The following is a 23,978-nucleotide window of genomic DNA, read 5'->3' on the forward strand; positions in this document are numbered from 1 at the left end:
AAGTGGAGCTGCGCGCACCCGGGTGGCTGTTGGGAGGGGCCGGCGAGGAGGCGAGCAGCGGGCGAACTGCAGAAAGGCTCCCCGCGCGAGCGAGTGAGGAATCATGATCCTTGCGGGCCACCGTCCCGGAAGTGGGCTCGGGAGAAAGAAGGTAGTTGGTCTGATGGAGATAAGTTTATGAGGAATTGAAGTGCGGATTCACAGAACTTTTTGTGGCGTGTGTTGTCCCGGACAGACTCGAAGGTTTTAGTCACTTCACCTGAAGGAGTTAGCTTCTCTGCTGAGCCCAGTCTGTTTGCAGTGGAGCAGAAGGTGGCTCTGAAGACGCCTGAGAAAGCCCGTCTGCGCTCTGCCTCGGTGGCCACCTTAGTGATAAGCTGATGATGCCTTAGTGGCTTATCATGGCCCAGCGGGCAGTGTGGCTTATAAGCCACGAACCAGGAACTCCACTTTGTGGCATTGTCAAATTCTCCAGGTAAATGCAAATCTGTATCCTTAGGTGTGATAGATAGGATGGATGGATAGTGTAGCATAGTTTTGTGATGCTGTGCATCCCTGGTCCAACACCTGGGCAAATTACTTAACCCTTATAACATGTGTTATTAATAAGTGGAGACTGTGATACTACCTCATAGTGTTGTGAGAATTAAATGAGTTGATGCCTGGCACATTTTCTCCTGAGTAAAGTGAAGTGAAAATCGCTCAGTCGTGTCCGAGTCTTTGCGACCCCATGGACTGTAGCCCGCCAGGCCCCACTATCCATGGGATTCTCCAGGCAAGAATACTGGAGTGGGTAGCCCGTTCCCTTGTCCAGGGAATCTTCCCAACCCAGGAGTCGAACCCAGGTCTCCCGCCTTGCGGGCGGATTCTTTACCAGCTGAGCTACCAGCGAAGCTCTGCCATCTTACTAGCCTTACCACCTGCGTAAGATTGGTACAGGGGTGACCGAAGGAAAGGAAACTTTCTGAGTAGTAAATGTTTCAGATTTTTCTACTTTTGTTAATAAAAATCGTGCAAGGACATTTTAATTCATTCTTCAGGAAAGTCCTTGCTGGGCGGTATCAGACTGTTACTTTCAGCTTCTTATGTTTAATTCCTAGAAATTCTATTTACTTCTAAACTTCCTAATTGTTGAAAATTGAAAAAATACAAAAATATTAAACTGAATTCACTTTTTTTAAAATGGTGTAAGCTGATCTAGTGCCACTTATATAAAATTCGCCACGTTTTATCAAAATAACTGTGAAGAGAGTTATACATACAGTAACTCATTGTAAAATATGGACGGCATTTGAGTAACTTGTTTCACCTTTTATTCTCCGTGGTGGGCAGTTTTTGTAAACATTCATTCTTCCCTGAGAAAAGCTCTATAGTGAAGTATTAATAGCTAGCTCTGAATCTAGATTGAGGCTGATAAAGATGAGTGTATTTTAAGTGAAAAGTGGTAGGCAATGTGAATATGAATAATTCCCTCTTTCCTACCTACACTATTTCTGTTACTGGAGACATAGAGACTTGGAGTTTACCATTTTCTCAGGGATACTTGGCTTACATTTGTTGTTGTTGTAGTATCTCAGGAGGTTATTTATAATCTTTAATATGGTTCATCAACCTTTTTGGTCCATCCTTTCCAGATACTCCTGCTTAATTATATATTCCCTTTGGTATCTTTATGTCTGCCATTTGTCTACCTCATATGATTGGTGTTATGCTTTTGTGTGTTCATACATATTTAAATTATATAATTTAACAATACAGATGTCATTTCCATTTCTTAACATTTGTCAGATTTCTCAGGATAATTTTTTTTTTGGCTGCACTGGGTCTTCCTTGCTATGTGGGCTTTCTTTAGTCACAGTGAGTGGTGACTACTCTCTAGTTATGGTGCGCAGGCTTCTCGTTGTGGTAGCTTCTCTTGTTACGGAACATAGGCTTTAGTAGTTGCGACTTGCAGGTTCTAGGGCACAGTAGTTGTGGCACAAGGGCTTACTTGCTCCACAGCATGTGGGATCTTCCCAGACCAGGGATCAAACCTGTGTCCCCTGCATTGGCAGGCAGATTCTTAACCACTGGACCAGCAGGGAAGTCCTCTTGGCCCTATTTTTAAGAAATATCCAGGTTACTTTGTGTTCATCTTGGGCATCACTGTCCACCACTTCAGTGATGGAAATGGGAAAGTTCTAAATCTATAAGATTTAATCTAAATGTCTAAATTGTAGCCACTGGCCACATGTAGTTGTTGAATTTTTGAAATGTAGTTATTGTAACTAAGGAACTCAGTTTTTAATTTTGTTTCATTTTAAGTTTAAAAAGCCATGTGAGACTGGCAGCTACTATATTGGATAGTGCAGATCTAGGCCATTGTTTCTACTTGCTCTGAAGTACTCCAGGGTTTCCATCTGCCACATTTTACATATCCCCTTCTCCTGCTGATGATCTCCCAAATTGCCTCCAACTTAGCTATCAAAACCATGCTGCAGTAGATAACCTCAGTTACTTGAGACATAACTATACTGATTTTGACTACTACCAAATAATTAGCTCCTCAGAATACTTTGACCAGTCTACACTCTCACCATCACTATCTCTATTCTTTTCTAACACTTACTGCACTTTTTGCCAGTATTGGTGTAAAGAATATCTTACTTTCATTTGCATTTCTCTATGGCAGCAATGATGTTAGCCCTTGGGCTTTCCTTTTCTGTGAATTGCCTATACATATTCTTTGTTTTTTCTTTGAGATTTGCTGGCTTTTTCCTGGTAACTTGTGGGAGTTTGTTCTGTAATCTTGATATTAGTCCTATGTCGTTTTTTGCTATTACAGATACTTGATCTTAACTTATTATCATGGTCAATGAACTTTTCATTATTTTGGTTAAGCAGAAACCCTTAGTTTTGTTACATAGTAGTTAGCCCTTTAGGGGATTTGTTGTAGTCTTTCCCTACCCTTATAGCCCAAGATGTCTTCCTACATTATTTTCTCTTGACTTTGTCATTTTACTTATTATATTTAGGCCTTTAATCCATCTATGGTCTGTCTTTGGATGTGACATTAAGTAGGAATCTTACTTTGTTTTTCTCTGTACTATGGGCCAGTTTTTCTGAATCATCTTCCGAACAGTATGTATTTTCTTCATTGATATGTGGGCTGTTTTGATAGTTTGTTATGTCTTCCATTGGTTTGTCTCAGTTCTATTTGTTCTTCTGCCAGCACTATACTGTTTTTATATCTGTGGCTTTGTAGCTTATTTTTATATCTTATAGAGGTAAGATTTTTGTACTGCATACAATAACTAGTTTCTTGAAGAAGTGCTTGTTTCAGAGTTTTTTCCCACCATTCTCAGAATATTTTGGAACAAAACTGAAGATATGTTTGGGTGGACTTTTCAGCATCTCTATGAAGGCAGCAAGTTGGGTTCAGATAATTCATCTGTCACTTGTTTATCTTGTATCATTGAACAAATTAATTAGTTTTTTTTGTTTGTTTGTTTTCTGACCTCTTGGGGCTAGAGTGAAATGGGTATGTGTATTATCCACATATTTGCCAAAGGATAAAGGCCATCACTTAAGATTTGAGAATCCAAGTGATCTTTTCTCTAACTACTTTTTTCCCCACAACAAAACTTGACTTAGATTCTGGTTTAGAGATTTGCTGTCTGGATAGACAGTAACAGCACCACTCAAGTCTAGCTTAAGTGAAGTCTCTCAGTCGTATCCGACTCTTTGCGACCCCATGGACTGTAGCCTACCAGGCTCCTCAATCCATGGAATTTTCCAGGCAAGAGTACTGGAGTGGGTTGCCATTTCCTTCTCCAGGGGAATCTTCCTAACCCAGGGATCGAACCCTGGTCTCCCCCATTGCAGGCAGACACTTTACCATCTGAGCCAGCAGGGAAGCCTCAAGTCTAGCTTAGGTTGGTATTTTTCCCTATAGTTGTGGGGCCATTTAAAGTTCAAGTCCTACTTTACAAAAGGCCTAGAATAAATCTGAAAAGACAGATTGAGTCATCCAACAAAGTATTTATTGAGCACATATTGAGGTATCATAAAAGGACCCAGGGGGCTTCCCAGGAAGCACTACTGGTGAAAGAACCCACCTGCCAATGCAGGAGACTTGGGTTCGGTCCCTGGGTGGGGAAGATCCCCTGGAAGAGGGTATGGCAGTCCACTCCAGGATTCTTGCCTTGAGAATCCCATGGACAAAGGAACCTGGCGGGCTGCAGTCCGTAGGGTTGCAAAGAGTTGGACACAACTGAAGCGATTTAGCACCACACATAAGGTCCCAGACTGACTTAATTTTACAATTTCAGTCATGAAATTCTTGCACTTAGAATTTTAAGAGAACACTTAAGAGCTTAATTTTCCCTTTCCTCAATCAAGAAAACACATCAAAATGTAAATGAGTGAGGTTCACTATTACATGAATAACTGAATACATTCTCATTTTTCTTTTTTAAAATTATTTAAACACCAATTTGTCTCAGTTCTATTACTTTATCTGTTCTTGTGCCAACACCATATTTATTTATATCTGTGGCTTTGTAGCTTATTTTAACATCTTGTAGAGGTAAGGTTTTTATACTGTGTACAATTGTTTCTTGAAGAAGTTGTTCTTGTTTTCAGAGTTTTTTCCTGCCATGCTCAGAATATTTCAAAACAAAACTTCAGATATGTTTGGGTGGACATTTCAACATCTCTATGAAGGCTATAAGTTGGGTTCAGATAATTCATCTGTCACTTATTTATCCTATACTAATAAAATATTAGTAGCATTAGAGAATTAGTAGAAAAACATTTTGGCTAGGTGTGTTCTTTGCTTGTATGTTCTTTAGCCATACTTTGTTTTACAAATGAGGAAATAGACTTTGGGAAGTTAGGCAGTTTATACAAAAGCTTTGCTGTGCTTAGTCTCTCCGTCGTGTCTGACTCTGCGACCCCACGGACTATAGCCTGCCAGGCTTCTCTATCCATGGGGATTCTCCAGGCAAGAACACTTGAATGGGTTGCCATGCCTCCTCCAGGGGATCTTTGCAACTCAGGGACTGAACCAGGTCTCTCACATTGCAGTCAGATTCTTGACCGTCTAAGCCACCAAGGAAACCCTTTACAGAAACCAATAGCAAATAATTGATTTTGTTGTGGACTTCGGAGTGGAGAAATAAGGAATAGGGGAAAGTACTTTTATTTTTTTATTAAGAAAATGTGATCTAACATTTTTGTAAATGAGCAAAAAGTATCTCCTGTTTCTCCCAAACAGGGATGAATTAGTAACTTACTGTTCAGCATAGAGCTTGCAAACCATAAAAAGTTCTTCTTATTTTATTCTTTTTGTTACCTCATAGTATCTTCCAAGGCCATATAGATAAACCACTATTACTAAAATGCCCTTACATATTTTTGTAGGGGTTGGCAAGAAGACTCAGGGTTCTAATGAATGCCTAATGTGGAGGATTAAATTGAACCACTTTTTTCTATCCTGCTCTACTAAGATAGAATCAGAAAAAATATCCTGTGGTGGGGTGGGAAAAATTTATGAAGGGAATCAAAAGGTACAAACATGGCTATAAAATAAGTAAGTCATAGGGTTGTAATGTACAGCGTGGTGACTATAGTTGAATTATACTGCATTGTATATTTGGAAGTTGCTAAGACAGGAAGTCTTAAAAGTTTTCATTATAAGAAAAAAAAATGTGTAACTATATAAGGTGACAGATGTTAACTAGACTTACTGTAGTGATCGTTTTGCAACATATACAAATATCAAATCATTATGTTGCTTCCCTGAAACTAATACAATGTTATATGTAAATTATACTTCAATTGGAAAGAGAAGGAGGGAGGAAGGAAAGAGAAAGGGAAGGAAAAACAAGAAAATCTTTGCAGTCTTACCTGTAATAACAAAAGTGATGTTTCTACCAATGGGAATCCAGATAGATCATACTTCCTTAACCCAACAGAATACTGTACAGCTGTAGCTTCATGTATATTAACTTGGAAAAAAGTGAGTTTCACTGCAAAATGTATCATTGTTTTTTGAAAATGACAGTGTGTTTATGTTTTAAACATATACATGCCTTGCTTACCAAGTGGGAATCTGAATACCCAAGAGACTAGGATTTTGAATTAGAAATATTTCTATTTAAAAAATGAACTAAATTCAATTTTTAAAAAGAAAAGAAAATAGTACTTTATCATTTGAGATATATCAAGTACATAAGAGTTTAACATTAATATAATATTTTTTGGTTGTGATTTTCATGTGTCAGTGTATGTATTTGTTTGTTGTTGTGTGTTTTGTTAGTATTTGCCTTGTATTGGTTTTGGACTTCCAGTTTTTGCAGGAATTAACTATGTTTTTATTTCCATCGATGCAGACGGTATCCAACTGTTGAAAAAAGAGCTAAAGTCTTCAATGGAGCAAGTTATGTGCCTGTTCCTGAAGATGGTCCCTTCCTGAAAGCCCTGCTTTTTGAACTGAGATTGTTGGATGACGAGAAGGACTTTTTGGAGAGTCGTGATAGCTGTTCACACATCAATAAAACATCCATTTATGGACTCCCAGTAGGAAGTGAAGAACTCTGGCCAGTTGTTGCTTTTCTAAAGAATGGCATGATATATGCTTGTGTTCCACTGGTTGAACAAATGTTGTCCCCTCGTCCACCATTAATTAGCATTAGTGGAATTTCACAAGGCTTTGAACTTCTTTTTGGGGTACAGGATTTTCTTTCCTCAGGTCAAAAAAATGACACTGAGCTAAATACCAAATTGAGCCAGTTGTCTGACTTGCTTTTACAAACTTGTCCCTTTGGCACTTTGTTAGATGCCAACTTACAGAATTCGTTGGACAATATTAATTTTGCTTCTGTTACTCACCCACAAAAACAGCCAGCCTGGAAAACTGGAACATACAAAGGAAAACCACAAGTTTCTATTTCTATCACTGAAAAGGTAAACTCCATGCAATATGATAAACAAGAAATAGCAGATACATGGCAGGTCGTTGGAGTTGTCACTTGCAAGGTGAGATTTTCTCTAATACTTGTTTTATCATACCACTTAATATTTATGGAGAAAAGTAAATTTTGCTGACTTTATTTTACATCATAATGTAGCATTCTTGATTCTTACCATAAATAGCAGTCATTAGATGTTATATTCAAGTGAAATTTTATAATGTTATCTTTTTGCATGCTTTACTAAATATACTAGCTGTATGCAGTTGACCCTTGAACAGCATGAGATTGAACTGCATGGATCCACTTATATACAGATTTTTTTTTTCATTGAATATGTACTATATTCAGTCCCATACTATCTGCTATTGGCTGAATATACAGTTAAATCCATAGATGCAGAACATGGGATACAGACTGCTGACTGTAAAGTTATACATGGATTTTTGACTGCACAGAGGGTGAGCTGCATTGCTGTGTAATGAATTAACCTGTCATCACAACCAATAAACATCTACAATACTTGTAGTTTTTGTAGGTCAGGACTTTAGGATCAACTAAGCTGGGAACTCCTAGTGTGGATGTCTGTCACAGTCAAGATTTCAGCTGGGGCTGTAGTCACCTGAAGGTTTGAGTGGGACTGGAAGTTCTACTTGCAAGGTGACTCAGTCACATGGCTAGCAAGTTGGCACTGATTATTGGTAGGAGACCGCAATTCACTTCCACATGGACTTCTCAACAGTCTGCTTAAGAACATTCTCACAACTTAGTGACTTCCCTTTGATCAAACAGGCAATTGAACACGCAGCCAGCCAGCCACCTGAGGCACAAGTGAAAGCTATTCTTCTTATCACCTAGACTGAAAGGTCACATAGCATCACTTCTACCACTTTCTGTTCACCAGAAGCAGATCACTTTGTCAGTCCACATTAAAGGGAAGTGGAATAGGCTCCATCTTTTGAAACAGTAATATCAAAGAACTTGTGAAAATATTTTATATTCACCCTACTTATTTTCCATTTTTTCTAGAGAGGGTGAAATTGACAAATCTTTGACTTAATATCTGAAATCATTTTCAAGGACTCATGTTTTATTTAAACAAGTCACTAGGTTAATATAGGGTTCTCTGGTTTGAGGTTAAATAATAGGAAAAGACAATGAAAATAACAATACAGTTAGCAGTGATAAGTGCCACATTCAATAATGATCAAAAATAGAAACCCTCCAAAAAAGAAGGCTTATACATGTGTATTAATATTCTGAGGTGTCTTTTTCTGTTTTCTTCCTTTATTTTCTGAACTAATAAGCTTTTCATATATCATGTTAATGTTGAGTGAGTGAAAGTCACTCAGTCGAATCTAACTGTGATGCCATGGACTATACAGTCCATGAAATTTTCCAGGCCAGAATACTGGAGTGGGTAACCTTTTCCTTCTCCAGGGGATCTTCCCAACCCAGGGATTGAACCCAGGTCTTCTGCATTGCAGGCGGATTCTTTACCAGCTGAACCACAAGGGAAGCCCAAGAATACTGGAGTGGGTAGCCTATCCCTTCTCCAGTGGATCTTCCCAACCCTTCCCAGTCCCCGAACCGGGGACTCCTGCATTGCAGGCAGATTCTCTACCAACTGAACTATACGGGAAGCCCGTATTAATGTTGAGTAGCTATGTAAAAATCTAATAGATAAAAAGTAGATTTCAAGAACAGAGAATTAAAACCGGCCTGGCAGACAAATTGAGTCTGTATTTTTCTTTTTAACCTTGTGTGCGAGCAAAGTCACTTCAGTTGTGTCCAACTCTGACTCTTTGAGATCTTATGGACCGTAGCCCACCTGGCTCCTCTGTCCATGGGATTCTCCAAACAAGAATACTGGGATGGGTTTCCATGCCCTCTTTCAGGGGATCTTCCCGACCCAGGGGTTGTACCTGTATCTCTTACTTTCCCTGCATTGACAAATGAGTTCTTTACCACTAGCACCATGTTGGAAGTCCCTTTTAACCTTAAAGTGACCTAAAAATGTATGTGTTTGCCTTACACTCTCTTCTATTATGGTCAAAAATACATTCCAGTTATTAATTTTAATTGAAATAAGTATCGTAAATGTCTCCAACTTAAGGTGTTTGCAGATTATGTCATTCACACCTCTTAAATTTGTTGAATGCACTTCTCTCTTAAGTTCTGTAAAATAAAAGTAGGGAAATTCACTATGTGTTTTTTCATTCTGTGGTAATGAACAGGGAATATGTTATATATAATTTAATACTAATTCATATCATGGTATTTAAATAACTCTTTAGTAGACTGACCCAAGTTTTATGCTTCTGGGAATTTTGAATTGGCTCCTATTCTTGGTCTAATACAGATAGATGATCATGATGTTTAGTATAGGAATGACGGTTTGTTTACTCAAGTATAAGAGGAGCTGAGAGAGTAAGTCTCTGATCCTCTGACAGTCACTAATGACTCCAGCCTAAAGACGAGGATAGACAGAGAAGCCAGAGTTCACGGGAAAGCAGCCACATCTGTGTTACAGCCCCAAAGCAGCAGTTCATGGAAAAGTCTGTGAAAGTGCGGTGTCTGGCCACCACTGCCTTCAAGCAGAGCTGAGTGAGGTCTGTGAAGCTATCATATCTGGTTTCCATGACTTTCCTACTATAATGACTTCCCTTTCCCTTCTATCTCCTAAATCTCTCATGAGTACCTCTCATTGGCAAACTAACCCAGACCACATAGGGAAGAAGGTCCTGGGCTTCTCTGCATAACAAAGGTAGGCCACGGAGGTGACAATACAGAATATAAGGCTTCACACAACGCATGTAATGAATTGACTTTTTAAGAAGAAAAGAGCATTGTTGCTGGAGGGAATAGCACATACAAAAGCGTAGATACAAGATATGATTTATTCAGGTAAATTCAAGAACCCAGTAAGACTAGAGCATTACTTGTGGGGTAGAAAATGGTTAAAGAAATAGGTGGGAACCAAATAGCAAAAGGCTTTAAAAGTAATATAAAACTGAGGGGCAACTATTGAGAGGTTTTGACATGGGTACAATAGAATTAGAATTATCTTATTAAGATAGCTCTGGTATTGATGGAGAATCTATTGATTAGAGGAAAGTGAGTCTAGATAGACTTAGAGGGCTGTGACAGAAATATTTTTTGTAACATGAATAGAGAAAAGTAGTTTTTTAAGGATTTTAAATGGAAGCAGAGGGTTCTAGGAAAGCTCTCCTGGTCTCTGGCTTGGGTGTCTGAGAGCATAATAGAATCATCCAGAACACAAAAAGCAATGAGAATAATTCCTTGAAAGAAAAGTGAGTTAAGTTGTGAAAAGTGCCTCAGATAAACTAAGAAAAGCCTCATCCAGAAGATGACTTCTTCAAAGCTCTCGGTGATACCTGTTTGTGTTGCAGTGTGATCTAGAGGGAAGCATGCCAAATGTTACCATTAGCTTGAGTCTCCCTACCAATGGATCTCCACTTCAGGATATTCTGGTTCATCCTTGTGTGACGTCTCTTGACTCTGCCATTCTGACTTCTAGTAGCATTGATGCAATGGATGATTCTGCATTTAGTGGACCGTACAAATTTCCGCTCACTCCACCATTAGAGTCATTCAACTTATGCTACTACACTTCCCAGGTAAGCAACCTTGGAAAAGTTGGCACTTTGGTTATCCTTATATCTATGAATTGTGTTGCTAGGAAATCACCATACTTTTGGTCCAGACAAAACCTTTTCATGAATTGCTTACCAGAAGATTCAGATTGTTTCCCCTTAATCAGCTTTTTCATGACCAATTTAAGTAACTGCTGACCTGGGAGGGTGAGGGAGTGAAGATACAAGCAGGGCAGCAGGAACTGTGGGCAGGTGTCAGGGGTCAGTATGTCTAGTGCATGTTCTGTCTTGTACGTCATAGAACACCCGGAGGAGGAGAATCTGGACAAGCAAGAGTAGGAAAAAGAATGTATCACACACCTTTGTAAGGTACCTTTCTGGAAATGTAAAGAGATGGAAGAATCCCTGTCCTTAGAAGGAATGTAGCTCCATCATCTATTGTCAGAATGACTTAGAGTAACCTATTAGTCATTAAAGGCGTATGTGTATATAATGACTATATGACTATATTACTGCACAGCTCTTTCCTCAGTCACCATTGGCATTTTAGACCCATTAACTTGAGAATCATGTAAAAAATGTGTTTGTTTTGTTTCCAGGTCCCTGTTCCACCAATTTTGGGTTTTTATCAAGTGAAAGAGGAAGAAGTACAACTAAAGATAGCAGTTAATTTGAAACTTCATGAAAGTGTGAAAAATAGTTTTGAATTCTGTGAAGCTCATATACCTTTTTACAACAGGTAGGAATAAAATTACATGATGCCATCATTTCTGCCTTCCTCAGTACATTTGCACTGCCCTATAATAAAGTTGTCTTAGTTTTTACCTTATTTTTAAGATCTAAAAATTTTGTGTTATTCAAATATATGTTGATTCTGAACCAAAACATAGTCGTAAAAATAATCTCTTTGTTTTTAAATGTCACCATTTTTCTGGTTAAATTTGCTAGTAAATTATAAGCTTCAGCCAGTATAGCTTCCTCGGGGATTATTTTTCTACTGGCTTTATTTCTAGCAATTTCTCTGCACTGTACCTATATTAATAAGTTAAGCCAATGATAAAACCTGGTGAATTAAGTCAATTACAAGATTTTTCCTTACCAGTTCTACTTTTAAATTTGTTCTACAGCATAGTTCTTTTCAAAGGCTATATACTATATAGTAAAAATTCATAGTTTTAATGTTATGTCAATTCATGTGCCTGTATTAATACATTCTGTATGACTTTGTAGTCATCTTTAGAATTAATAATGAAATATATAGCATCACCAAAAAGGTTCATTGTGTTTCTCTGTTTTTTGAGATATGATACTCATTATTTATTCTGCTCTATTCTGCAAACTTAAATGCAGATCTGCTTTATGTTGTCCTTGTAATAAGTGACAGTAGCAAGATTTGACATATATCTCTTCAAACTTAAATCTGTGATTTTTTTTTTTCCCATTATCTCCATTTCTTTTTTAAAGAGGTCCCATCACACATGTGGAATACAAAGCTAGTTTTGGCCAGCTTGAAGTATTTCGAGAGAAAAGCTTATTGGTCTGGATTATTGGTAAACTAGGTTTTGTGTTTTTTTTTTCTTTCATTCATTTGCTGTAGAACCTATTTAATTTATAATAGTTGATTGGTGTATTTCTGTTTTTAGGACAGAAGTTTCCCAAATCAATGGAAATTAGTCTTTCTGGAACTATAACTTTTGGAGCCAAGAACCATGAAAAGCAGCCATTTGACCAGATTTGCATTGGAGGTACAGCATATTTAAAGGTAAATATATTTATATGGCTCACTACATTAGAGATCTTTCCTTTGTTTCTGAAGTGCATGTATCTAATTGACTTTTAATGTTTTCTAATCCTTTTGGGGGTAGGAATTCTTTTTGTCTAAGTCCTCTTCTAGATTTTAGTAAAATTCTATGTATTAATCACTTTCTATTTCACGTAATACTTAAATATTTTAAGGTGAAAGAATTATGTAAAATTTAAAACACTTCAATTTTTCTACCCAGCTCTTAAGATACCACATTTGAGATTTGTATACAAAGAATGTAAGATACAGTCTTTGCGCTCTATGGATTTTTCAGTGATGCTTGTCAGTAATTAATCAGGACTGCCTACTTTTGGACTTTCAAAAAAAGACTAAGCTCTTCCAACCAAAGTGGCCATGGAAAGCTTTGTAGTAGCAATGAACTTTAAGGAAAACTCTGAGGCCCAGATAAGCATGACTATGAAGCGTTGAAGATGGACTAACATTTGTATAGGTAAAGACATGGTTTAATCATGAGAATGAAGGATAACTAGGCATATTTAGGAACCCGTGCTAGAAACAGTAGTCACACAGAAGGCTGGAGAAGTGATTTATGTCTGGACTGTGGAAGGTTTGAATCTGGCTTTCACTGCTTGTTAGAAAATGTTATACTTTTTTTTGAGTATGGGAGTGGTCCCTTCAGAAAGTGGTGCTTTATGAGGATCAGCCTGAGATGGATGTGAAGAAGATGAGAGAGGAAAAAAGCTAGAGACAAACTTTTTTAGTATTTCAGTTGGAAGTTGACAAATAAATGATGCTGAGCTAGTTTAATGTCACAGAAAGAGAAAGAAAGGGAAAAAAAAGAACAGAGCTGTGATAAGGGTAAATCCTTTAATCTCACTAATTAAGTAGAAAGATAAGAAATAGTTTTAAGTCAAAGACGGTGTCATTAAAAAAAATTATGACTTAAACCAGGGGCTTCCCAAGTGGCTCAATGGTAAAGGATCTGTCTGGCTAGTGCAGGAGACACAAGAGACATGTGTTTGATCCCTGGGTCGAGAAGCACTCCTGGAGGAGGAAATGGCAACATACTCCAGTATTCTTGCCTGGGAAATCCCATGGACAAAAGAGCCTGGCAGGCTACAGTCTGTGAGGTCACAAAAGAGTCAGACACAACTGAGTGACTAAACAACAACAAACCAGACTTGAAGCTCCCGGAGAGCAGAGACCATGTGAATCTCATTCATTCATTATTCTATTCTGAGCATCTAGTTCAGTACCTCACACATAAATATTTGATGAATGGATAAACATACTTCGAAGAAAGTTCTATTTCTTAGAAGAAATATAGAGAAAGTTGAGAGGGAGTGGGCTTCATATCACATTGTTGCAGGTAATAGCAACTTATACCAAGGTGGGTGTCTAGTAGGGGCTAAAAAATCTAAAGTTGATTCTTAAGAGAAAGCTCAGCTGTTCTTAGGATCTAGGAGTTATCCACGGAAAAGAAATAGTTGAGGCAGTTGAAATGAATAAGGTCAGAAAAAGAGAAAATAGGAAGATTCAGGAGAATCAGTGAAGGAAAGTGAAAAGGTGGTCAGAAAGGTAGCAGGAAAATCTAAATAGAATAGTATCAAAGAAATCAAAGAAGATAGATTTCAATCTATACATAAAAGTGACTAGGGGAAATAGTTGTGAAATCAGAAGTACACTGATGGTATTTCTTCTGTATTGACTTCAACTGTGTCCAGGAGGTTTGTTTCAATGATGATTAAAAAAAATTCCCACTTCTGTATGTTTTTCAGAAAAAAAAAAAGTGGGATGTTAACTATGTTATATGTTTTTTCAAAGATACGGACTATAACTTTTCTATTCATTTTTATCACCTAACCCGTTACATAAAAAGTAACAGTGTCGTAGAAAGCATGTAATAGATATTTGTGTTCACCGAATAAATTTATTTTTACAATATCTAGTTTTGTGGAAATCTGCCTTGTCATAACTTCCAGCATCCAGAATTATGCCAAACAAGGAAGCCAGAGCCCTTTACTGTTAGATAATTTGAGTGGCAATAGGGGAAAAAATTGCTGAGGAGACCTGAAAATTATATCTGTGCATGTGATCAGTTAGTTTGACAATCAAAAGAAGAAAGATAGGAAATGAGAGAAATATTCAGGGAAAGAAAAAAGAAAAAAGTATAGGAAAACTATCAGGTTATTGCAAATTCAAAAGCTTTTAGCAGCAAAGGTAAGGAGAATCACAACAAAAGAAGGCTGGTCTGTGATAGACCTTTCATAGTTTATGTGGCTATCACTATGCCTTCAGAGAAGGTACTGTGGCCCTCTCTGTTATAGCACAATATATTAACTGGCACTTATACTAATGACACTACATGATCAATTAAATTCAGGAACTTACATTCATTGATTACATTTTAGAAAAGTTAGTTCTCCATAAGTTAAATTTTAGTTTTCTGAAAAATTAAGTAGAGCATTTTATTCCCTCCAAAACCAGATAAACTGGTGTTCCCTTTTTAGTAATTACATGCTTGTGTTTTGCTAAAAGGTGTGTAAAAGTACTATGATCTGAACTATATCACAGTCACCTAGTCTTAGAGATAGAAGAGAACATATAGAACAACAGACACCACTGGGAAGGGCCAGCAACATTTGCAGTCAGTCAGTTCTGAGTTCAGACTGCCAGTTTTACTACCTAAGTATTTCCATCTCTGAACCTTGGTTCCCTTGTTTGTGGAATACAGATAACTTGCAGTGTAGATTAGACTGTATATTAGTGATGGGCCTGGTATGTGTTAAGCACTTCATAATGGCAGCCTTACAAAGAAATGACTCTAATGCAAAAGGAAAGATTAGTGTATATGTGTCCATATATACACTTGTGTACATATGCACACATAAACAATATTATTTGTGATTTTTATTTTGTGAATTGTGTGAAATAAGTTCCTAAAATTGTGTCAAGGGAAAAAAATGTGACCATCATTTTTACCAAATAATCACCTTAACTTGGTACATTTCTCTTCTTGTTCTAGCTTCATTTTAGGATCTTAGATTACACACTCACTGGATGTTATGTTGATCAGCATTCGGTTCAAGTTTTTGCATCAGGGAAACCAAAAATAAGTACACGTAAGTTGTACAGATTCAAGCCAACTTGGGGGAATTAAAGTGGTGTTATGTTATTATTAACTAAGATAAAATTAAAATGTGAAAGAAAAGGATCAGAAAATAATCCCAATTTATAAAAATTCTGACCTAATCCATCCTGTGTTAATAGGTTATGTACATTGTCCTCTGCCTTCTATTTATAAAGTGGTCTGAATGAGCAAGGATTGACATAGAGGGCTCTAGTCTAAAGTTGAACTTGCTTTGCTCAGTTTATAATATACTCTTTGACTCTTGGGCAAGTTAGTAAACTTCTTAAAGTTTTCATTTCCTCATGTATAAATTGGAATTAGTAGTAGTATTTCTCTCAGGATTGTTATGAGGTTTAAATAAAATTTATATTGATCAAGCACTCAACATAATATTTAGCATGTAGCATGGATTCAATAAATATTAAGTATGAGTGTTAAAATTTGAAATATTTTTAGCCAGTGTCATAGTCAGTGACCATTACTTACTACCCTGCTTTACCAGAAGGAGAGCAATAGAAAGTTTCCTGCCCTTAGTGAGTTTGTTAGTTTTTATATATATATATGTGTTTCATATATATATAGTGTTTCATATATATATAAACACATACATGAAAATATAGGTAGAGGAAACAGCAATTTAATTAAAATTATTGAATTAAAACTTTAATTTGGGTCAAATACAGACATATGGCATAAAGCAAACAAGTAGTTAGAATGAGGGTAGAGTTAGCGGAACGTAAGTAGAAACCTTTTTGCCTCATATGATAAGAATAAAACTGTCATATTTAGATAAGTATATCTAAATCATCAGGGCTTCTCTGGTGATTCAGTGGTAAAGAATCTACCTGCCAATGCAGGAGATGCGGGTTCAATCCCTGGTTGCAAAAGATACCCTGGAGAAGGAAATGGCATCCCACTGTAGTATTCTTGTCTGGAAAACCACATGGACAGAGGAACCTGGTGGGCTACAGTCCATGGGGTCACAAAGAGTTGGATCCAACTTAGCAGCTGAAAAACAACAATCTTAAACTAAGGGTTAGGGTCCTTAAAGTAGGAAGGATAGGACAAGACTTTGTAATTTGAGTTTCAAAAGATTATAAAACTCCGAACTACTGAATTCTAGGCAATTACTTGTGAATGGCAGTAATAATTCTATGAGGTCTAACCAGAATAAGCCATATTCTTCACTGCCATAGGTTTTCCCTGTGCTTTCTCCTGTATCACTTTTTGTTTTGTTTTGTTTTTTAAGAAATTCATACATATGAAAGAATCTTCATAATGCTTTTTAAAAAAATTTTTATGAAGGCACAGTATAGTTGTCATTTTGGACAAACCAGAAGTATTGTCTAAATGTAAATAGACCAGTGTTTCTATGGGAAATAGTTGTCTCTTTAGATAAAATCTAAAATATTTTAAGCAATAACTATATTGTTAATATTACTAAACATAGTAATTTTCAGAGAGCATAATACAGAATGGAATGTTTCAGTAATATACCTGCTTCTTAATATATGAATGAAAGAGGTTATTTTAAATGGATAATTATAACCAATCTTTTATTTCCTTCTTTTAGTTTCAAAATATAGCTATCACTTTGTGCAGCTATGTGAGAAACTTTATTTTGCCATCATCTTGACAAGAAAATCTATATTCATAGTATACAACTTAGTTCTGATAATAGTTTAATAATGCTAATGATGGTAATTTAAATAATAATAACTAATCTGTATTGCTTACTATGTGCCAGGCTAGTTCTGAGTACGGGCTAGCTCATTAATCCTTAGAAAGCCCTCTGTAAGTGTTATCTCCATTTGATGGATGAGGCTGCTGACGGAACCGAGAGATTAGGATCACATAGCTAGTAAGTGGTGAAACGGACTCCAATCCAAGCAGTTAGTCATAGAGCCTGACCACCTAACCAACATGCTGTTGCCTCTCAGTGTTACTAGATTCTCAAACTGAAGTAACAATGAGAAAAGGCAACAAGGTAATGTATCATTGTTGTTTTTCAGTCACCCAGTGGTGTCCAACTCTTTGTGACCCCATGGACAGTAGCAGCCAGTATCCTACACTTATCCTTTTCATTATGAAGAAGATGCATGAAGAGGTATTGTAGAAAAGGCAGGATTGGATGAATAGAGATGTATAGAATAAGAATTCACATGTGTCTAGCTCCAAACGTGGAGAAGGCAATGGCAACCCACTCCAGTACTCTTGCCTGGAAAATCCCATGGACGGAGGGACCTGGTAGGCTTCAGTCCATGGGGTCGCTAAGAGTCAGACACGACTGAGCGACTTCACTTTCACTTTTCACTTTCATGCATTGGAGAAGGAAATGGCAACCCACTCCAGTGTTCTTGCCTGGAGAATCCCAGGGACGGGGGAGTCTGGTGGGCTGCCATCTATGTAGTCGCACAGAGTCGGACACGACTGAAGCGACGCAGCAGCAGCAGCAGCTCCAAACAAGCATTATCATCTCAGCTTTATGTGTCAAAAACCTTTAATTCAAAGAAGTTGTCATTTGTTCAAAACTATTAAAACAGAAACCTTAAATCTGATCAGAACTATAAGAAACCACTAAAGCAACCTTTGTAAAACATTACTAGAAAGTTGAGAATGTATTTCTGTCTATGAAACTTTGAATGCATAAAGAATAGCAAGAACAGACTCAGGACTGTGATGGAGAGGTTACAGAAGGAAACCAATAAAAATATTTTTAATGTTTTTGTAGCTGAAGTAATGGTCTATAAGAAACAGAATTTAGGGAAGATGTGAGAAAAAAATTAGGTTTAGCATGAGGGATATCAGCATAAATTTGGCATATATAGGCTAAAAGATGGATTATTCATGTATTTAATAAACCCATACTTTTAAAGTGGTAAAAGTTATAATAATGCCTTGATAAAAACTGAATTGAAATGACTGTCTCCAAGAATTTCCTTCCTTGAAATAATTGTGTTCCAAAATTTTAAATACCATGACTTTGCTTTCTCATTGAATTTTTGTTAATATAATCTTATCTTTTTTTTTAGACCGGAAGCTAATTTCTTCTGACTATTACATCTGGAATTCTAAAGCTCCTGCTCCAGTAACATATGGATCATTATTACTGTAATTGTCTCATGTTTAAATGGGATTTATACACTAGTAACAAGTTAAATCATAGTCTTTTATTTTTAATGCATATGCACATAACCTGTAATTGAAAATCATTTATTTAATTATAAATTTTTCTTGTTCAATGTTTTTAGTCTGATTTAGTTTGAAAGAACATTTTAAAAACTAATATATCCAGTTTTTTTTCCCCTTGATTTTACTTAAGTATGATTCAGAGCATAAAATCTAGTGATTCACTTTGATCTCATTTTAGACTAGTCTTGACTTTCCTTGCCATATGTGCTTCTTCCTGCCCCTGTGACAGACATAGCTAATCAATCACAGCCCTCTTTCTCCATTGGGCATTCCTGGATTTGGAATCAGGCTCCTTCTCAGTACAGAGCTGCAGGCTGCCACTGCCAATGAATTGTAGATGACGTGTAAGATAAAAAAAAACTATTTGCTCTTGCAAACCTGAGTACTAAGTGCTAGTACAATGCTTTGTAACAGAATACCAGAGAACACATTAGAAACAACTGTAAATCTCTTGAGAAAATAGCCAATGAAAATGAAGGAAAATCATTTAAATAGTAACCTGTTTTTAATAAGAACTATCCTACTGACTAATAAAGAATCTGCATAATTCTATTTACAGTGCTTATCTCTGTTCTGGAGTTACTTTTCAGGCAAACTTATTAAGCTGCAACAGTAACATCTTGTTTAGGATGTCAGTAAGCATATTAAGAGGTGTGGGATACCTTCTGAAGATGAGCATAGTGTTTTGTGATTACTGAATATCTGCAGCCAAATTTTTAAAGATAAATTTAGATATAGTACTGGTTTTTCTCTGTTTTATTATAATTCATTAATGAATGAATTCAGGTTAAAATTCAAAAGCTATTTTATGGGTGTAGAGTACCACTTAATCTTATTTCAGTTTCATGTAGCACATTGTCTTTACATCTGTCACTCTTGTTTCCTTATTGGCATGCTCTGGGTTTCTTTAGGAACCATCCAGTCATACTCTATCCTCTACCTGTTTTTACAATTATATATCACCTTCTGTTTTCATAGTAGCTTATTGTCAAGTTGGACTTTAAAGGAAAGATGAAATGCAAGAAAAGATGAAATCTCAAGATCCTCAAAACTTACTCCATGTCAAGTTTCTTTTTACAGAACAGAAGAGTTATAAAAAATATGCATCACAAATTAATCAGTTAAATTGTATCTTAGTTTCTTTTTTATGAGTCTCTTAAGGAAAAGCTTAGAAAAAGCTGCAAACTTCGTGAAAGCTATGATACTTTGAAATGAGATTGCATATTAATTTAGGGTTTGAAATATGATTTTTAAAATTAAGGTCAAAAATAAATAAATAAAATTGAGGTCAGTCCTACTCACTATAAATTCCTTTTCTGCAAAGCATTATGGCATAATGTTCTATGTTCAGAATTATCCCAAGTAATGAAAATAGAGTAAATTCCAGCCCAGGACTTTAGCTTGTTATTCTAGGCTAATCACAGATAATCAGTAGTGAAAAACTTTCCTTTTGAAAGAAGAAATCATTTCCCTTAAGTTTTTTTTAATCTGTTAAACTCAAGCAAAGTTTAACATTTCACTTATATTAATGGAGCTATTTGTACATCTTGATTGTATAAATGTTTATCCAAGTATAAAACAGGGAAGAGGCATTTCTCTAGTGAGTGGGCTGAGATTCCATATAATAAACCACTAGGTAAAACTTTATAAGCAATCGGAAAAACCAGTGAATCTTTGCTCTGACATTTCTAGAAACCTGAGGAAAATCTAAGAAGTACTGGAGAAGTATAGGGACGATGGGGAACCTGATGCCATCTGTTGCCATTCCATTCTAACATACCGCTACAGAACTTAAACTAACTCATGTTTTCATCCTGTTGAGATCAGCTGGGCACACTGTGATGCTTTTGATTTTGTCTAGAAACCTGTCACACTTCAGGATAATTTCTGAAGACAAAGTCTGTTTCCCGTTTGGTAGGTGACCTGTTTAATGTTTTCTCTGTGTCTGGGAACTCCTTAGTGTAATTAGCGACCTTTGAACTCCACAACTAATCCTGAGCTATTTTGTATTCCTTACTCATCTTTAAGGCTGGACCTTTCTTTTCTTCAGAGTCCGCTGCCACAATTAAAGAAGAAACAGCTGCATTTCAAAGGGATTCCGATTCCAGAAGCTTAATCGTGATTGACATGTTCTTATTCTAAGCTATAAGACACTCTAAGAGTCCTTTCTTGGGTTAAAACTTCAATCATTTTCTAAAAAATTATCCCACTATGGATTTTATTCATTTTCTTTGATAACTATTCTTTGCATTTTTTAACTTGAAAGATGCTGTGCATTTGCACTGAATATGAGCACCTACTTCCAGTTGAAGATTTGGATGGTGTCAGACCTACTCCAGAGGCAGAATTGCTAAATTCCCTTTTAGTGCCAAAATATGATTATGAAATCTGATGTCTATCATATGGGTGATTATTCTTCAGTGGACCCAAAATATACAAAAAGTGTTAAATTTCTGAAAATGTACTCCAGAAAAGATAGTTCATGATTTTGATAAAACTCTTCATTTCTTTATTTTTTACAAACAGTATTTTTTAAACTTTTTAAAGTCAGCAGTACCCTTACAGTGTAAGTTAGTCCCCTCACAGTGGTGGGCAATTTTTACCATTTACTTTTTAAATAATTAATTCAAATGTCAGGTTTGAAGTAAATAACCTGCCAGGAATTCTTAAATTATTTGTTTAAAAAATTTTTAATTAATCATTAGTCTTATAAAGTTAATTTATTCACACTAACTCAGTATTTCTAGTGAGTTAAAACTGTAGTTTTATACATCATATGGTTTAAAGTGTTTCAAAGCACAATTTTATACATAGAACAACTGCTAGTATTTTTCTTCTAGTTTTTATTGTTGTATTTCAGAATTCTTTATAGACATTCATGGACTCCTGCACCACCCCTGGGAGGTAGGTAGGTCGAGTTATCATCTAGAGTCTCTGCTGGGACCGCTGCCACAGCACAATGGTTGTTTCTAAGACAAAGGTCAGAAAAGGGATGTTAATAAACAGTCCTCAGGTTTAAGGGACTTTTTTAGGATTACATCTTAAATTCCAACAAATCAGATTTAGGAGTTACTGAAAGTGAAATTGATCCATCCCTCATCCAAACTTTGCAATACTTTCCTGTTCTGACATCATTTAGATAGTTAGCTGTATTATCAGATTAGAAACCATTGTACCAGCCTGCTGAAAGGAAAAGGAGGCAAAAAGCTAAACATGGGATGAATTCTGAACCTTTTAACCTGGCTGAAGTACGTTGGTCCCTGTTATGCAAATACCTTCAATCCTCTGCTAAGTTCAGTGGAAATAATTTTCTTGAATGACAGGTTTATTCAGCAAGGATTCAGCTGGTGATTAATCCCCCTTTGATCTAGGGTATTTCACTTAACTACCAGTTACCTCGTTCTGACAAAGTGCAACTGAGATTAGGGAGATCACTAGAACACTACCAGGGTGTGCATTTATTCTCCATAACCTTTTAAAGCAAGGGCCAAGAATGCAATTTATTTTCAGTATTTGAAGATGTAAAAGTCCTGCCTGCTAAGTTAGAAAGTCAATTGAATACCAAATGAAGTTTATTTCTTACGTAATAGAACAAACATTTCTTTTTACTTTGCCCAACAATGATTTTAGGAAACTTAGGCTTTGAAGTAACAAAGACTACATTCTAAGTATATCTTCTACTTTTGTTTCATATATTAGAGTGTATATACATCGGCCCTGCGATAACCCAAAAATCAAAGCTGCAGCTTAGTCTAAGAGAAGTGCTTCTATTTTATGAAACTGCACAGTTTCTCCCCATCCGCCCCCATTAAAAACTGTCATGGAATGTGGTAAATCCAATTGGGGAAAACACGTCACGATACACAATTACTCATCTTAAGACTTCTGATTTCAGAGCTTTAATTAACTTCATCCTTTCTTGAGGAAAAAGCTTATGTTCCCATCATGAATCAGATCTTTTTCATAAAGAAAGATACCATTACAAAAATACTTCAAACTCATTATTTTAAATTTATCAAAATAACTATTTTCCACAGTATTGCTTACTGTTTTACTAATTTTTCTGCCTTGTTCTTGCTTAACTGGGTATCCTTCTTCCATAACTCTCACCTTTGAAATATTCTATGAAAATATGTACAATATTTGAAGGATAAACTTGTAAGATGTTTCATGCTAGATTTCTCAAAAAATTCACTTTGTAAAACTGTTACCAATATCGGTGTCAGTGTTTACCTTGCCAGATGTCAAATTTGGAGATTTATCTCTCGAGTATATTTTGAGAACCTTAAAAGTAGAAACAATGATGAATAACAAAATTTGTTTTTAAATAGTAAATTCTTAATGACTAGTGTTATTATTATAGACAAAGCTTTTTTAAACACTTTATAGTTGTTCATTATTCTAGTATCAATTTGTAGGTTATACATTTGTATAATTTTCTTATACATCTTTTTGGCTCAGACTTTTATATTCCAATTTCTAAATAGAAACAGTGACTCAAATAAAGGCATATCTAACTTACGCTGGTGCCAAATGAGCATCTCTAATTTGAATTTGATAAGTAAACTTTCTGAATATCTTTTAATAGCAAGTTACTTAATCATGGTAAAACTGAGGATCATAAAAAATATAAGATAGAAGGCAGGATCCCTGACCATGTTGCTAAGAAACTACAATAGTATTTTTAATAATTATACAGTAAATTTTTAGTTAACATTGCAATATATTTTGAAATATGCTATCAGAGAAAGAATATATATAAAACATAGATGTTTATGTGCATGTGTTTATATAATTAGATGTTAGCGTGTCCAACTTGGAAGGTTTCCCTATGAAATAATTCATTAACGTGTCAGGAAGAAGAATATTCGAAGCCAAATATTCAAATATCTTCCATCTCACCACACTTAGTAGTAATGAAGAGAAGCATAAAATGAGTATTGCCAAAGAACTCTTGAGGTTACTCTTATAAAATGGTTAAAACTAGTATGAGTTGAAAGTTTCTCAACTATTATTATCAACAGCTGTTTTATGGATATGATAACATTATTGTCCATAAATAGGTTGGAGCAGTGGAATGCCTTACCTGTATTACTAGTTTACTGCTTTGAAAGCAGATTATTCTGAGGTCCAGATTGACTTCTCTCAGGCCTTGGCCAATCTGTGTAATTGATGGCAGTGTAGTGTTTAATATTTGATGCACAGCATTTACAGATGGACAGATGTCCTGGAATGGAAACCACCTGCTAAATTGTTTTTCCAGTAGGACATGTGAAAATTTGTATATCTTAATATTCCATTAAACATTTAAAATGAAGCTA

The 23,978-nt window shown here is 36.1% G+C and overlaps 1 protein-coding gene across 1 annotated transcript; it reads left to right on the forward strand.

The window, feature by feature from the left end:
• The first annotated feature begins 16 nt into the window (after nucleotides 1-16).
• On the forward strand, nucleotides 17-23,978 carry AP5M1 (adaptor related protein complex 5 subunit mu 1). Its single transcript, XM_043472178.1, has 8 exons — nucleotides 17-475; nucleotides 6,375-7,020; nucleotides 10,367-10,594; nucleotides 11,170-11,309; nucleotides 12,035-12,120; nucleotides 12,214-12,332; nucleotides 15,361-15,457; nucleotides 18,498-23,978. The coding sequence occupies exons 1-8, from the start codon at nucleotides 402-404 to the stop codon at nucleotides 18,578-18,580; spliced, it is 1,473 nt and encodes a 490-aa protein (XP_043328113.1). The 5' UTR covers nucleotides 17-401; the 3' UTR covers nucleotides 18,581-23,978.

The sequence above is a fragment of the Cervus canadensis genome, chromosome 6 (assembly GCF_019320065.1).
Source record: "Cervus canadensis isolate Bull #8, Minnesota chromosome 6, ASM1932006v1, whole genome shotgun sequence".
In the NCBI taxonomy this organism is placed as follows: Eukaryota; Metazoa; Chordata; class Mammalia; order Artiodactyla; family Cervidae; genus Cervus; species Cervus canadensis.

Excerpts from the sequence above, each read along its gene's own strand:
- AP5M1 (XM_043472178.1), top strand. The coding sequence starts at position 402 with ATGGCCCAGCGGGCAGTGTGGCTTATAAGCCACGAACCAGGAACTCCA. Across the intron at positions 12,333-15,360 it reads GAGGTACAGCATATTTAAAG|CTTCATTTTAGGATCTTAGA; the intron begins GTAAATATATTT and ends TTCTTGTTCTAG. Across the intron at positions 15,458-18,497 it reads GAAACCAAAAATAAGTACAC|ACCGGAAGCTAATTTCTTCT; the intron begins GTAAGTTGTACA and ends CTTTTTTTTTAG.